Here is a 14,236-nt window from a genome sequence, read left to right on the forward strand (position 1 = left end):
CGCTGCCGGGCGGCCGGGACCTGGTCGCCCCGCTGCGGGGCGGCAGGAGCTTTTCTGCAAAAACTTTTGCAGAGAATTTGCGCTGAAGCCCCTGGAGGACCGGTCGCCCAACAGCGGGGCGGCCGGCCCCCAGGCCGCCCAGCAGCGGGGCGGCAGGCTCCCCGAGGCCGCCGGCTCTCGTTTGCTTCACCAAAAATTCAGAAAAAAATTCTCGGTTTGTCGTAATACTATTCATATAACATATAATGGTCTAACAGTTCATTGGTACTGCAAAAATGTACTTGCATTGCAAGGTAGCATAAACGAAGTTTGAGTACAAAATATGAAAACCAAGACGACATGTCCCTAATAATAATAGAGAAACAAGTGGCAACAACTAACCACCCCTACCGTGCCGACCTCTCTTACGTTGTGCTGGTACGTGATCTGTAGGGTAGCTATGACGGTCCGGTGGCCTCACGTCTCTGGCAGGACGGCGTAACTGAGCTAGAGGTGTATGCAAGTTGGGATCATCGTCCTGGGCAGGCGTAGCAAACAACCGTGTAAAGTTGTCGAAGGAGGCCTCGTTGTTGTCCACCCTACGGATCACAAAAAACATTTTTTTAAGCAATGTTAAATATGTGAATGCAATTCCGTACAAATGATTGTACGTACCCTGTGTTGGAGGTGGTGGTGGTGGTGGTGGTGGATAGGAATAAACTCCTTGATATCCTCCTGGTGGCGGCATAGGGTGATACGAAGAAGGCCCCGCTCTGGTGAACTGTTGTGATCCTAAGTGTAAATAGTAATGTATGAGCATTCGACTATAAAACATAAGCAAAAAAAATTATGCACCACATACTTACCTAAAGTCCCTGCAGCTGGTGGCTGGTGTCATAGAGGTAAACTGGGTTCCTTGAAACATAAGCAAAAAAAAATATGCACCACATATTTTTGGTGAAGCAAATGAGGGCCGGCGGCCTCTGGGAGGCGGTCGCAACGCTGTCGGGCGACCGGTCCTCCAAGGGCTTCAGCGTAAATTCTCCGGGAAATTTTTTGCAGAAAAGCCCCTGCCGCCCTGCAGCGGGGCGACCAGGTCCCGGCCGCCCGGCAGCGGGGCGGCCGGGGTATATTCCTGTAAATTTTGAAAACAAAAATATATTTTTGTAAAAAACGAAAATAAAAAATAAAAAAATAAAAAAACCGCTGGGTCTCGGAAGGCGCAATGAGCCCAATGACCCAGGTTTATAAGGCAGCAGAGCAGATTGCGGTCAGCCTTTTGTTTCAGGCCCAAACCCAAACCCTAGCCCAGCCCGACCCAACCAATCCTCCCTGAGCCTGCAACCCGCCGTCGACTAGCCGATTAGATCCGAACGATTCTTCCCCTCGTCGGAGGACCTCGCCTACTCCGCCGACCGCTGCTCCCTGCTCCCCCACCCTGTCGTCGTCGTCTTTCTCCGCCGCTGCGACTCGGGATCCGGATCGGCCTCGTGTGGTGAGTCTGCCCTCACTGATTCAGTTCCACTCCTCTTCTCCATCCTTATGCAGCCTATCAGTTCCGTCCGGTTCCTGGGCGCCTCCTCCTCTTTGTTCCTGGATTAGAATAGACTAGCCTAAGGCGGGGTTTCACTACTCACCTGCGGGGTTCGTTTCTTGAGATGATTAGCTGCGTGGATTGGCGATCTCGGAAATTGGTACTGCGCTTCGTTGGTGCGCGGTTGTCCGGGGGGCGGGGGGCCAATATTTGGAACTGCATCCAGCTGCTGCTACTGAGCATTCTGGTTACTTCCGTCCGGTTGTTTCTTAGCACGAAACATCTGGCTGATTAATTCGAATTCTCGGAAGTTGATATGTCTTTTTGGTTGACTGGGTAGGGGCAGGGGGCTCATGTCTGCGCGTGATACGGATTTGTATTGCTATTTTGCAGTCTGGCGGTGCGTGGGTTGTCAGGTTTGTTGCAGCGCTTCTTGTTGTTCTGTTTGTTCTTTTTAACGGTGATGGTGAATCAGTATATATTCTTGCAATAACTTGGTGGCAGAGTTTTCCCTTCATGTGGGCCCCGCGCCACTGCCTCTTATAAATATTTCACTACCCCGCACCCTATCGTTCGGAATGCTACAATCGCACGATGCGCGGGAAATATTCAAGAATCGTAATGACGAAAAATAAAAAAAAGGAATGCAACTCGTCCAAGCACGCTTAACTTCGGAGTACTGATGGGATCCGATGCTTTAGTGCTGGTATGAACGCATCCGACATACTAGCCCTACTCCTTCCTTTTATCCTCGCACCTCGACATCCCGAAACCACACGTGGGCCCCGCGCCACTGCCTCTTGTAAATATTTCACTACCCCGATCGCATCCGACATACTAGCCCTACTCCTTCCTCCTATCCTCGCACCTCAACATCCCGAAACCACACATGGGCCCCGCGCCACTGCCTCGTGTAAATATTTCACTACCCCACACCCTATCGTTCCGAATGCTACAATCGCAGGATGCGTGAGAAATATTCAAGAATCGTAACGATGAAAAATCAAAAAAAAAGGGAATGCAACACGAGGACTTCTCAGGAGGTTACTCCGCCGACCGCTGCTCCCTGCTCCCCCACCCTGTCGTCGTCGTCATCTTTCTCCGCCGCCGCGACTTGGGATCCGGATCGGCCTTGTGTGGTGAGTCCGCCCTCACTGATTCAGTTCCACTCTTCTCCATCCTTATGCAGCCTATCAGTTGTCCGGTTCCTGGGCGCCTCCTCCTCTTTGTTCCTGGATTAGAATAGACTAGCCTGAGGCGGGGTTTCACTACTCACCTGCGGGGTTTGTTTCTTGAGATGATTAGCTGCGTGGATTGGCGATCTCGGAAATTGGTACTGCGCTTCGTTGGTGCGCGGTTGTCCGGGGGGGCGGGGGGGGGGGGGGGCAATATTTGGAACTGCATCCAGCTGCTGCTACTGAGCATTCTGGTTACTTCCGTCCGGTTGTTTCTTAGCACGAAACATCTGGCTGATTAATTCGAATTCTCGGAAGTTGATAGGTCTTTTTGGTTGACTGGGTAGGGGCAGGGGGCTCATGTCTGCGCGTGATACGGATTTGTATTGCTATTTTGCAGTCTGGCGGTGCGTGGGTTGTCAGGTTTGTTGCAGCGCTTCTTGTTGTTCTATTTGTTCTTTTTAACGGTGATGGTGAATCAGTATATATTCTTGCAATAACTTGGTGGCAGAGTTTTCCCTTTTGCAATCAAGCGCTTGATTGTTCATAGAAATCCCTGATTATTTTTGCTGTTTTCTTCTCTACGTACCCCTTTGTTACTTTATCATGTCAAAGAAGGTTTCTGAAAACATAAAATTCAAGTTCGCCAAAAAATGATCTGCTGTCAGGATAGTCACGCTGATGCCTGGTGTGGCTTTTTAGCATCCTGATTCCAGATTTCATTTATGTGTTTCTTATGTCAAAAATATGTTTCGCTTGTATTAACTATTGTGTGGGGCTTTTGTTTTCAGAAAATTATGCTTTTAATTCTCTATGAACATTCTTGTTGTTATATTGTTATTGGACATGCTCATGATAAAATATTGGATGGGATATGTACATAGAAAGGGAGAAAGCATGTCACTCATCAAACTATTCAATTAAATTGCCTCTCATAACAAGAAAAGCCAATGACTTGCTGAAGATCCCGGTTCTTGTTCTTGGTTATAATCCTTGTAATCTGCTCTCCCTTGTGAACTATAGTTGGTCGGTATATAATATATATGAATGATTCAGTATATTATCCATGTATTGATGCACTTTATCTTTCTAACTTCAGATGGAGAGAACAATTAATTCGCTGACATACAAAGGATCTATTCCTGATGCAATTAATCAATCAAGAAGGCAGAAAAAGCTCTTTGTAGTCTACATATCAGGTGATTTCTCCTCCACTCCTATGCTATCTTTGTAACTTCTTAAAAATATTTCTGCCATTCTCTTATTGATAGCCTAATGATGAAAGGTAATATCCATGTTAAGCCTACGCGAATAGGAGGATTGGTAGTTAACACCTTTTATATTCTTTTTATTTTTTAATTAGGTCAAATTAATTAAATACTTTGTTAGTTGTTTTTGTCAAACTCTAATCTTGTTTCCTTCTTGTATACATATTACTAGATCAGCCATATTTCCTGAGGTACCTCTCTGTAATTGTTTTCATAAGCTATGTGAGTATACCCATGTCTGGTGGGCATTAACCTAGCTTAATTTGTTTTATTGAAACTGAGATAAAGTTACCTTTCTTTTCAACCATCTGAAACAATTTTCTATCATGGTTTTTAAGGCGTCGCCTAGTCGTTGCCTAGGCGTCTAGGCGCTTGAAAAACCCTGGGCGTCCTGGACGCCGCGACCAAAATCAGCAAAATGAGAGAGCAGGGGAGGGAGGAGAGAGAGGAAGAACTGGACGAGGACCAGGCAAGGTTAACGAGACCCATTTCTGCTTCCATTCCCTTCGATTCTGGCTCTTAAAGGGCAGCAGCAGGGGATCTTGCATGGGGATCTAGAAGCGGAGCGGCAGCAGCAGTGAGGAAGGAGAGGGGAGATTTAGAAGGGGGTGGCAGCAGCAGTGAGGAAATGGAGGGGAGATATGGATGGAGGCAGCTCCAGGAGTGGACATGGAGATCAGGATTGAGAGGGAGAAGAGGCACCTGGAGGTTGGAGAGGAGCAGCATCGGGAGGAAGAAGAGGCACCTGTAGCAGAGCAGGTTCAGCTCACGATAGTTGGGGAGGGTTTTTATGGGCTGGGCTGGGCCTTTTTTGTTTCTTCATTTTCCTTTTTATCCCTAAACCATGCTCCTGCTTTGAAGTTTTTAATAAGCATATGGCGTCGCCTTGCCACGCCTTATGCTCCCTAGGCGTCGCCTAGGCGACTTGAATGAGTGGCTCGCCACAGCTCGCCTTGCCGCCTTAAAAACAATGTTTTCTATTGTATTTTTCTTTTGTTGACAACCTGTAACCGATAAAAAATACTGCCATGTATGACATTGACATGGCATTTTCCCCCTTGAAATCGTTAGTGTCTAGTATGTCAAAAATAATAAGATATACTATTGTGGTTCAGGTTTTAGTGGTACACATTTTTTTCATGCGCAGTTGAAAGTTGACTGGACTTGAAGTTGATTTTGTGTTGGCATGGTCTTTCATTTTATTATTAGGAAAGAATGCATTTTTCATCCCTTAAGTATTGCAAAAGTGTAACATTCAACCCTCATGTTGCATTTTGTGCAAATCAACCCCTTAACTAAATAAAATGGTGCATTTATCATCCCCACCATAATTTAACAATGGTTTAGTGTCATATAATATTGGTTTAGGTCATGTAATTATCTTACTAATCATGGCTTAACCATGTCTAATGTTAAGCCAATCGCTATAATAATTCGATGTGAATCGGTTAAGTTAATTTTTCGGATAAAATTTTTATGGGGTACCCAATTTAGAGAATTTACTGATTTTTCAGACTTTATATCCTCAACTCAGCATATTACATTGCTAAGCGGAGATTAGTCAAATGATTGTATGGTATAAACCATCATTAGATTGCACTAAACAATTGTTAAACTAAGGTGGGGATGATAAATGCACCAGCTTACTTAGTTAATGGGTTGATTTGCACCAAATGAAACATGAGGGATGATTGCCACACTTTTGTAATACTTCAACGATGAAAAATACACTTTTTGCTTATTATTATCTATGCCCGGCTCAAGTTATTATGTTGCTGTAGTTTCCTTCTCCTGCTTCCTTTGCAGTTTTCGCTTTAACAAAGTTGCCTGCTAGACAATATACATATAATTCTCTAAGTCACAGTGGTTTGTGATCAGTCCAGCCTGTTGATTGGATAGCATATCTTTGCTCAATTTCAGGAGAAGATGAGGCTTCGAGTAGTTTGGAACAGTCAACACTGGTCGATGAAAATGTAGGTATTTTGAACTGTTATTAGAAGTTTCAGCAGCATTTCAACTGTGGCAATTACGTATCAATGTTATCACTTTGCTCATGTATTTGTGTTCTTTTTCTACTGTCAGGTGGTAGAAGTGATAGGAAGATGCTGCATCTTCTTGCATCTCAAACAAGGCAATGTTGATGCATCCCAGTTTTCAGCTATCTGTATCCTTTTATGTTTCTTCTGACACGTTGATGTATGCTCCGGATTTACTGTATTCGAGATGATGCCCTCTTGGTTTGATACTCTACCAATTCTATGATAATATTGACTTATAAAATTTTCTGAGCCTTTCTCCCTAAAGATGAAATGTACTTATGTATATTTTAATATGTTTATTTTTGAAGGACTTATTATTAATATTGCAATGTATGTTTAACTACTGTGACCAACTTATCATGGCATGACATACTTTTCAAATTTTCCTGTCAATAGCTGCGGAGTGCTAGCAAAGTAATCTGTCAGTCTCATTGCATTGGATTGAGTGATTTACCTGTTAGAATGTGATATTTGTTACCATGCATGCTAGAGATTAAAATGGATCAAAGTGTTTACCAACAGACAATTTGCAGTTTCTTTTGAATTTTTTTTCGGCCCTTGCATTCCAATAAATTATGCTTTATTACAAACCTTCTGTTGACACCCTGGAGTGGACAGTAGAAATGGAAAAATAATTATAACACATGCTCCAGTTGGCAGTCAATATAGCTTCACGCTGCTACCGGGTTCATTTGCACTACCAGAGGGGGTAATCACTGTCTAAGCCTGCACTGCTGTATCAGCTTGTGTTGGACCTTTCTTCGTGTTTTTTTTATAAGCGCACTAGCTGGAGCTCCAGTCCATCCTGCATTGCTAATGTGGGCCTGTACCATTGCCTATGCCATGATCCCATCTCAGGTCCAAACCACCCTACACCAAGCACACACGGCTAAATCAGGTTAGCTGCCATTTGATTCTGGGTTTACACAATGTGATGTGATGTGCTAGAGTGTGCATCCATGTCAAATGTGCCAACAACGGAGCATGGAGGTGTGGGTGTTTGCATGATAATGGTTATATAGAATTTGCATTCCCCAGTATCTCAAGACATGGGATTTGAAGAGACTTTATAGTTGAAGTTCAAAAATATGATACATGAGTTCTGCTGGGACCTGTTCGAAGAGGTCACAAGCAACTGTTTATGGGTTAGTTTCTTATTTAGAAGAAATCTTTTGGGTAAGCGTGGAAGGGAGAGGTGGCTTGTTGCCTAGAAGGAATGCAATGGAGGGAGCACTAAGTATAATTTCTTTGGGAGTTGATTACATGAATTTAATTTCCTTGCATTTCTCCTCCTTTTGTTGTGGTTTTCTTTGTAAGGAGGCAAAATAGAGAAGCTAGCAACTACCAATCCATTCTTTTAAATGACAGCTATAAGGATAGACATAATATCATGTGGGAAACTGGTTTGATATCTCAATACTATAGGTGCCATTAACTTCATTTGGTCCATTATTTTCCATTTAGAGCATTGGTCTGTGTAGCATCTATCTTGGTTAACTTTTGCCCTATCTGGATCGACGATAAATCTAGCTGTTTACCTCTGTCAAATATTGTCATTTGTCAGCTGCATTCCATAGAACTTTGGAGAGATAACATTTGCAGTGTTAAGATTCTAATATGATTTGCTGCATCGTCTTGGAGAAGTGTTTAGCATGCTAAACTGCATCTTATAATGCAGCTATTTTGGTACTTAACTAATTAGTTAATCAGTTAATAGGTCCCACAGCTAAACTAATGACAATATTTGTGGGACTCTTAGGATCTTCTAAGATCATTTGTGTTCTAATTTAATCTTTTCAGTTTCATCCTTAAATATCTGAATCAGATCCCCAAAAGTCTGTGCCAAGTATATCCGTGATTGGACTGAATGGAGTTATGCTATGGAATCATGGTATGGCGACTCTAACATAACTCAAAACTGAAAAGATCATCTTTCTTATGTATCAACTTTTAGGTCAGTGCTAATATGAGTCCTTTTCATAGAGGGACATATCAGTTCTGAGAATATGAAAGAAAGTATCGAGAAAGCTTGGGCTGCCCTTCATCTTCAGGTATGGAAACTTCTTATATTTTACATCTAGTCTGTTCCAGAAATGTTTCATGATACTGATCACGTATCTCTAGGCATTACCTGATAGTTGAGTCATGTATAAGTTCTGTCTGTCCTTATCAAATGGGGCCACCATAAAACCTTCTTGAAAGACAACTCCTGGTTTCCTTACTTTCAAAATCAACTCTTTTCTTGTGAGTTTACAGACAAATCCTGTGCATTTCCTTTATGATACCAGATTTTTCATTTTTCCTCCCTTTGCACCGAATCTTGGGAATTTGTCCCTTTGAATCTTTTTTTTTAATTAAAGTCCTACACATCACTATATAGTCATAACTACTAGTTGATGATTAGTTGCAAAGTTATACAATTTAACTTGGTTCCATTGAGATAATAGCAGATAATAGGTCTCAATGACAACATGAACACTAACAGGCCTTGAGAATTAACGTGAGTTAGTTAACTCTATGTCATGCTAGTTCCCTCCTCGAGTGAGGTGTAGTTTGATACCTCTTTGAATCTATCTTTTTGGGTCATTTCATGGTTTGTGAGGTGCCATTCTTTGTTTCCTTCTTTGTCTTTGGATTCTTATCTAATTACCCAGGACATAATCCTGGGCGCGAGGAGTAAAAAAATCCAAAAATTTTGGGAATTTTTTCCTTACATATTGGATTCATTTCTTATATATCCGGGGGTCAGAATTCCTTACAATTCTAAAATCCCAAATGATCTGAGGGGGCAGAAAGCGAGGGATTCAAACCCTTGTTACGGAAAAAATTGTACCCTTGGCGTATCCTAGGTTTATCATTTGCGCCATAGGACGCCACAAGGTTTTAGTTTTTTTCACATTGACTAGGCGTTACATACTCATATAGATAATAGAAGGCGCTATGCTAGGCTTACCCTGGTACCTTTGTCTGTTTCACAAACTTGGTGATGATTCAAACATTTCTCTGTCCCAGAAAAGGGGCATTTTGTCTTCTACCACTCTTAGTGTCAAATACCTGTGTCACTGACACGTTTGACCATCTGAGTCACTGAAAGTGGGCCAGAATGGAAAATTTTGTGCCACTCGTATGATCAAGATGGCGAAATTTTCAAACACCCTCAAAAGAGCTTTCCATTTTGCCTTCAAACTGCTGGTGTGCATTTAGAGTTGGATGATTTTTCATTTGCTTGGGCCAGAACATTCATTCGCTATCAACTTACTACCTCCAGTCAGTTGTTCAAGACATGGATAGTCTCATAATTTACTTAGCAGACATATTATAACAGTTGTACTGAAGAACTTTTGAGGATGAATCTAGCACCATTTTATGTGACAAATAGAATTATTGTAAGGTATAATAGTGCCAAAGCGTTAAAAGTTGGTTGCAGTTTGGACGAGTTTGTAACATCATTTTGCTCTATATAATACATAAAAATCAGGCAATTCATTTAGGGTTTGTCAGGATAATCTGAATTTAGAGTATTTGGCCTAATACCCTCTATTAGTCAGGAAATTGATACAGTTTCGCAGCTGTCAGGGATTGACCCCCAAACAGCTACAATTAAAGAGTTTCCATATTTCATTGTTCAACTATGATCAGTTAGCCGTCATCATGTGTGCAAGCATGTCACTACAAGCATATCATTGAGAAACAAAAATAATGATTGGTCATCATATGGTTTGCATTAGTCTGTTTTCCAGTTTTTTTTTTCTCTACCTCTAGGTTCTGCAAAAGATGTATACTTGTGTGTTGTAGGAGACAGCGGCAACCTTGTTGACAGCATCGCTTGCTTCAAGAAATGCTGAACCTGTGAATACTACTACTACTTTGCTTCCACAAGGAGGCTCTGCTACTTCAGAAGATCCTTCTGTTTCATCCAGTGCGCCATACATTTCTGGAGCCAGTGGAGTTGCTCATTCAGCTGAGTTGGTGTCACAACTACCTAGTACCACCAACCATGATGTAAGTTGTTTTGTTCATTCCATATGACCTTTATACGTAATGGATGTTTCATTCCAAATAGTACATGGGCTAAGATGATAAAACATGTCTTATTCAGGAACTGGTTGAGATAGATGAAAAACAAGGCGAAGGATCAAAATCAGATCCAGGCGGTATAGCTGTTGAAAAGATAGATTCAGCATGTACTGAAGTTGGATGTGATTTGCCTATTAGTTCAAGGAGTGTAAGCATGGGTAGTTCTGCCAACCCAGAAGATGAAGACTCTACACCATCTCTGAAAAGAAAGAACAAAGATGATGGAACTTGCGCTGCAGTTCCTGTGGTGGCAACTCCTAGTACAAGCAGTTCTAGAGGCGTTTCCACCCAGTTGCTTGTGCAACAAGATAGCGTAACTTCTAGTGCCCCTGATGAACCTGTTTCTAGTTCCGTGAAATCAGATGATATTCAGCTTAGCATTCGAATGCCCAGTGGAAATAGACTGGAAATGAAATTGACAAAACAAGATGTTTTAAGGAAAGTGAAGAATTTTGTGGATGAAAACAAAGGCAGTGGGCTTGGCTCTTATGATCTCTCTCTGGTTTATCCAAAAAGAATTTTCTCTGACCAAGGTACTGAATCTTCAGTTCTAGTACTTGATATTCGTTTTTACATTAGGTGTTTAGTATTTTTCATTCTCATTTTTGTGATCTGGTAGGCATATTTGTCAAGGCTAGCAGAGTTTTTTCTGGTTCCTCAGCATTGTTTAGGAAACTTGACTTGACTGGGTGCAGATGAACCTAGAAAGAGAAACAGAAAACCAGGACCAATAACTTCTCCAGCTTTGTTTCCTTGAAGACAGTTAATCTGGCAATATACCCAGGAACCAACTATTTAAATACAATACCGAATGCATACTAAAGTTGCATTTCAAGCATGCATATTGTTTTTTCTTTTCTATATTGTCTTGTACACGACAATCAGTTCCAGAATATTCCCTGAATGTATGATTTATCTCTTGTATAGTTGTTTTGTTATTTTTATCACTGCAGAAGTTTTTGATATCTAGTTAAATTGATGACCAAATTCTTGTTCAGATATGGAAACCACACTATACGAGCTGGGTATTCAAAACCGTCATGCTATGATTGTTGTTCCACATCGGCAGCCTGTTCAGGTATCAAGGCTTCAATCATCGTCATCTTATGCTGGTGACAGTTCAGGCGGTGGGGGATATTTTGGTTACTTGCGAACCATCATGTCTTATGCGAATCCTCTCTCCTACTTGAGGGGAAATCCTACTACGTCAAGGCCAGAGCTAGAGCCAAATGAAGGTCTGTAGCAGCTTAGTATATGTTTTCTTATTCTGCCCCGTGTCCCATCAAGATTTGGAATTAGAATGATTGCATAGGCATTTCATTTAAACCTTTGTAGTTCGGTGATTTGTGATATGTGCGGTTATCTTTATATCTCTCTGAAACAGGCCGCCCATCTGGTCCTTGGAGTGAGCGCCGGCCTCTTCCTGGTAACAGGGGCCAAGAAGCTGACAGATGAGAGCTCTGCAAACACGCTGCGAAGGCGGTCCAGACCATTTGGTGCCAATGTCCACACTCTGGGGAGTGATGACCAGGGTCCATCTGATGATCGAAATGTATTCTGGAATGGGAACTCCACAGAGTTTGGTGGTGGTGATCGGAAATAAAAAGCAGCACACTATCAGAATCAAAGTTGGTGACGATACCTAAAACAAATGCCATCATGGTTACTGAATCTGTTATGTTGAATATAGTGGTGAAATTAATCCCTGTTTGTAAAGTTTACTTTTGTGGAATGGTTATACATATGGACAATCGGTGGATAATACTTCATGGTATATATAGCCAGATATTAAACCTGAACTGCCTGGTTATATTGTTTGGACCACATTTGCTTTGGCCTTGGCCATCACTCGTGACATACACCGTGGCTGCTCTAGATTTGGTGTTGAGTTCGGAAGCTTTTTCCTATTATCAATTTGTCACGAGGGATGGCAATAGGTACCCGAAATCAAAGTACCAGGCGGGTTTTACCCGACAACAAGGTGGGTCTCAACAAGGTGGGTCTCATTCCACCTGTGGGTACTTATTGGGCAAAATTCTGTACACACTGGGTATGGTGGGTATGGGTGTGAATGTATACTATCCATATCCATCTATCCGCGGGTAAGAAAAACCTGCAGAAAAAAACAAAACTAGTCCAAGTGTCTTGCTCATTTTAGCCCATATGCCCTATGAATTTGACCCAAATCCAATTAAACTGTCTTATTATATGTATTATTGAATCTATCCTCAAATCCTAACCCTCTCACTCCACTTATCCACCTCCACCCTAGCCGCTGCACTCCACTCTCTCCTGTCTCAACCCCAGCCGCCGCTTGTGGCCCGCCGCACAGGCACCACCGCACCACCCCGCCGCACTCCACTCCACGTCGACCTCAGCTGCTGTCTGCCTCACAAGTGTCGCTGAGCGGCCTCACAGTGCCGGTTGCGGCCGCTACAACTCCCATTGCTGGCTCACCGCGCATCAGAGGCTCGAAGCCATGGTGGACAACTCTGAAATAGGACAAGATGATAGCCCGCGATGCTCTTCCCCAACCTTAACCTAGTAATCCATTTTTGCCGTTGCAGCTCTTCTTCATCTAGCCTGTTTATGTTATGACCCGTCCTGCTCCTGCGAGCGCCGTTATAATAATTTTGCATGGTTTAGTAAACCTAAAATAAAATAGATAGTTTCTGTACTATATAAATGCTGATATTTTGATGCATGTTCATGCTTAGAATAGGCTCTGGTAAAATTTTGAGACTCCGAAAACCCCTGGAAGTCTCTGTAGATTTTAGTCTTGCTATATATGATTTAAGTTTGCATAAATTTTTACTGCTGGTGTTTGCGTAGAACAATTCTGAAAAATCTACAGTAAGATGCCCAGCATGTTTAGAACACTCAAAATTTTGAGCACCAGAACTGTTGTATATTGCTCTGAATAATTCAATCTTTATATTAGAGTAATCAGGTTAAGTTATTTTTCATGTCTAGATTCCTTACTATTTTTCGCTGTAATTTTTACTGCAAGTTCATATTTAAGTTTGCTGCACTGTGTAAAATTTTCAGCACCACAAACCCTTCCTAGTAATAGTAATGAATAAACCAAGTTTCTATATGAAAAATGGCAAAGAACAAAAGTGACAAACCCAACTTGCATAATGAGTTTGAGTAAAGATTAATTACTACTCTATAAACGTTTGCCCAAGAAAACGTATCTAATATGTTTCATAACAAAACTTGTGTTTTGGTTTACCACTTATTAGTGAAGTAAATAATTAAGCTTTACTATCACTATAACTAATGCATATGCATTTCATATAGATACGAGTACTCTGGCCGATGGAACATACGAACTGATTTCCGAGTCCAAGAATGAGTAGCGTGAAGCCCAAGCTAATCTAACTGAAATTATTGAAGACCCGAACCAAAGTTCGGAAGAGCCCAAGGCTAACTTTGCTAAGGAAGGCAAGCCCCGGAGCATAACCCTTATTTTCAACTTATGCAACTATTATTTATAGATATGGTATTGTGTATTAAGTTTATAGGAGTCGGATGAAAACTTAGTTACATGATCCTAGGTACCTATCAGCGTAATGGGAACGGGGTACCCATAACCCCGGACAAGAGGATTAAGTGGAAGATGGCCCACCAGCCCGCAACGTCAGCTGGAGCGGGTCTGGGCACTAGCCCAGACTGACCGCCCACGGGAGCAGGCGCCCATGAGAACGGGTCAGGGCTCGGCCAGCCGCGGGCGGCCCAGGGAGGTCCCTTTCCTTCCCCACGAAGACAACCGCCCGGTAAAAGATTTTTACCGGGCGAGAACCTCGGGAGATTACGGCGCCACACCACCGAGCTTGGTGCGGAACCCGAGGAGGAGCGCAGCTTCCCTGTAAAAATATCATGATTTCGGGGGCAGACGTGTGCTCAGATGATAAGGAGAGCCAGCTGGGGAGGCTTATCCCTGAGCCGTGTCCCATTAGTCTGTAAATGGGCAGTGGCCGGGGCCTGCCACCAATTTACTGCACATCGCATCAAGGTAACTCCGGGGTGGCCCGAGCCGCCCTCCCGGGGTTGACTCATGGTCACCCGGGTCATACTGGTCCACAAGGGTGCCCAGGAGGCGCATCTCGGGGCTCCTAGTATGCAGCAGGACACGTCCCGGGGTGCCTCCGAGTGCACCCC

At 42.8% G+C, this 14,236-nt stretch overlaps 1 protein-coding gene and 1 long non-coding RNA gene across 4 annotated transcripts; one reads left to right on the forward strand and one right to left on the reverse strand.

Annotated features, from left to right (window-relative positions):
- Nucleotides 1–261: 261 nt before the first annotated feature.
- Nucleotides 262–1,242, reverse strand: LOC120644287. The gene is made up of 3 exons (XR_005663572.1): nt 846–1,242; nt 655–771; nt 262–578 (listed from the first exon to the last, which is right to left on the reverse strand). It is a non-coding gene; the product is annotated as an uncharacterized LOC120644287 (long non-coding RNA).
- Nucleotides 1,243–1,284: 42 nt separating this feature from the next.
- On the forward strand, nt 1,285–11,882 carry LOC120644286 (plant UBX domain-containing protein 11-like). 3 transcript variants are annotated; one of them, XM_039920884.1, is made up of 10 exons: nt 1,285–1,474; nt 3,788–3,887; nt 5,877–5,929; nt 6,039–6,120; nt 7,821–7,886; nt 7,979–8,046; nt 9,791–9,997; nt 10,095–10,605; nt 11,071–11,307; nt 11,457–11,871. In XM_039920884.1, the coding sequence occupies exons 2-10, from the start codon at nt 3,788–3,790 to the stop codon at nt 11,525–11,527; spliced, it is 1,395 nt and encodes a 464-aa protein (XP_039776818.1). In that variant the 5' UTR covers nt 1,285–1,474; the 3' UTR covers nt 11,528–11,871. The 3 variants fall into 3 exon arrangements, with proteins under 3 accessions (XP_039776818.1, XP_039776816.1, XP_039776817.1); XM_039920882.1 differs by lacking the exon at nt 1,285–1,474 and adding an exon at nt 2,494–2,652 and having other exon boundaries at nt 11,457–11,882; XM_039920883.1 differs by lacking the exon at nt 1,285–1,474 and adding an exon at nt 2,978–3,111 and having other exon boundaries at nt 11,457–11,882.
- Nucleotides 11,883–14,236: the final 2,354 nt, after the last annotated feature.

The sequence above is a fragment of the Panicum virgatum genome, chromosome 8K, assembly GCF_016808335.1.
Source record: "Panicum virgatum strain AP13 chromosome 8K, P.virgatum_v5, whole genome shotgun sequence".
NCBI lineage: Eukaryota > Viridiplantae > Streptophyta > Magnoliopsida > Poales > Poaceae > Panicum > Panicum virgatum.

Excerpts from the sequence above, each read along its gene's own strand:
- LOC120644286 (XM_039920882.1), top strand. The coding sequence starts at position 2,509 with ATGAAAAATCAAAAAAAAAGGGAATGCAACACGAGGACTTCTCAGGAG. Across the intron at positions 10,606-11,070 it reads AAGAATTTTCTCTGACCAAG|ATATGGAAACCACACTATAC; the intron begins GTACTGAATCTT and ends ATTCTTGTTCAG. Across the intron at positions 11,308-11,456 it reads AGAGCTAGAGCCAAATGAAG|GCCGCCCATCTGGTCCTTGG; the intron begins GTCTGTAGCAGC and ends TCTCTGAAACAG.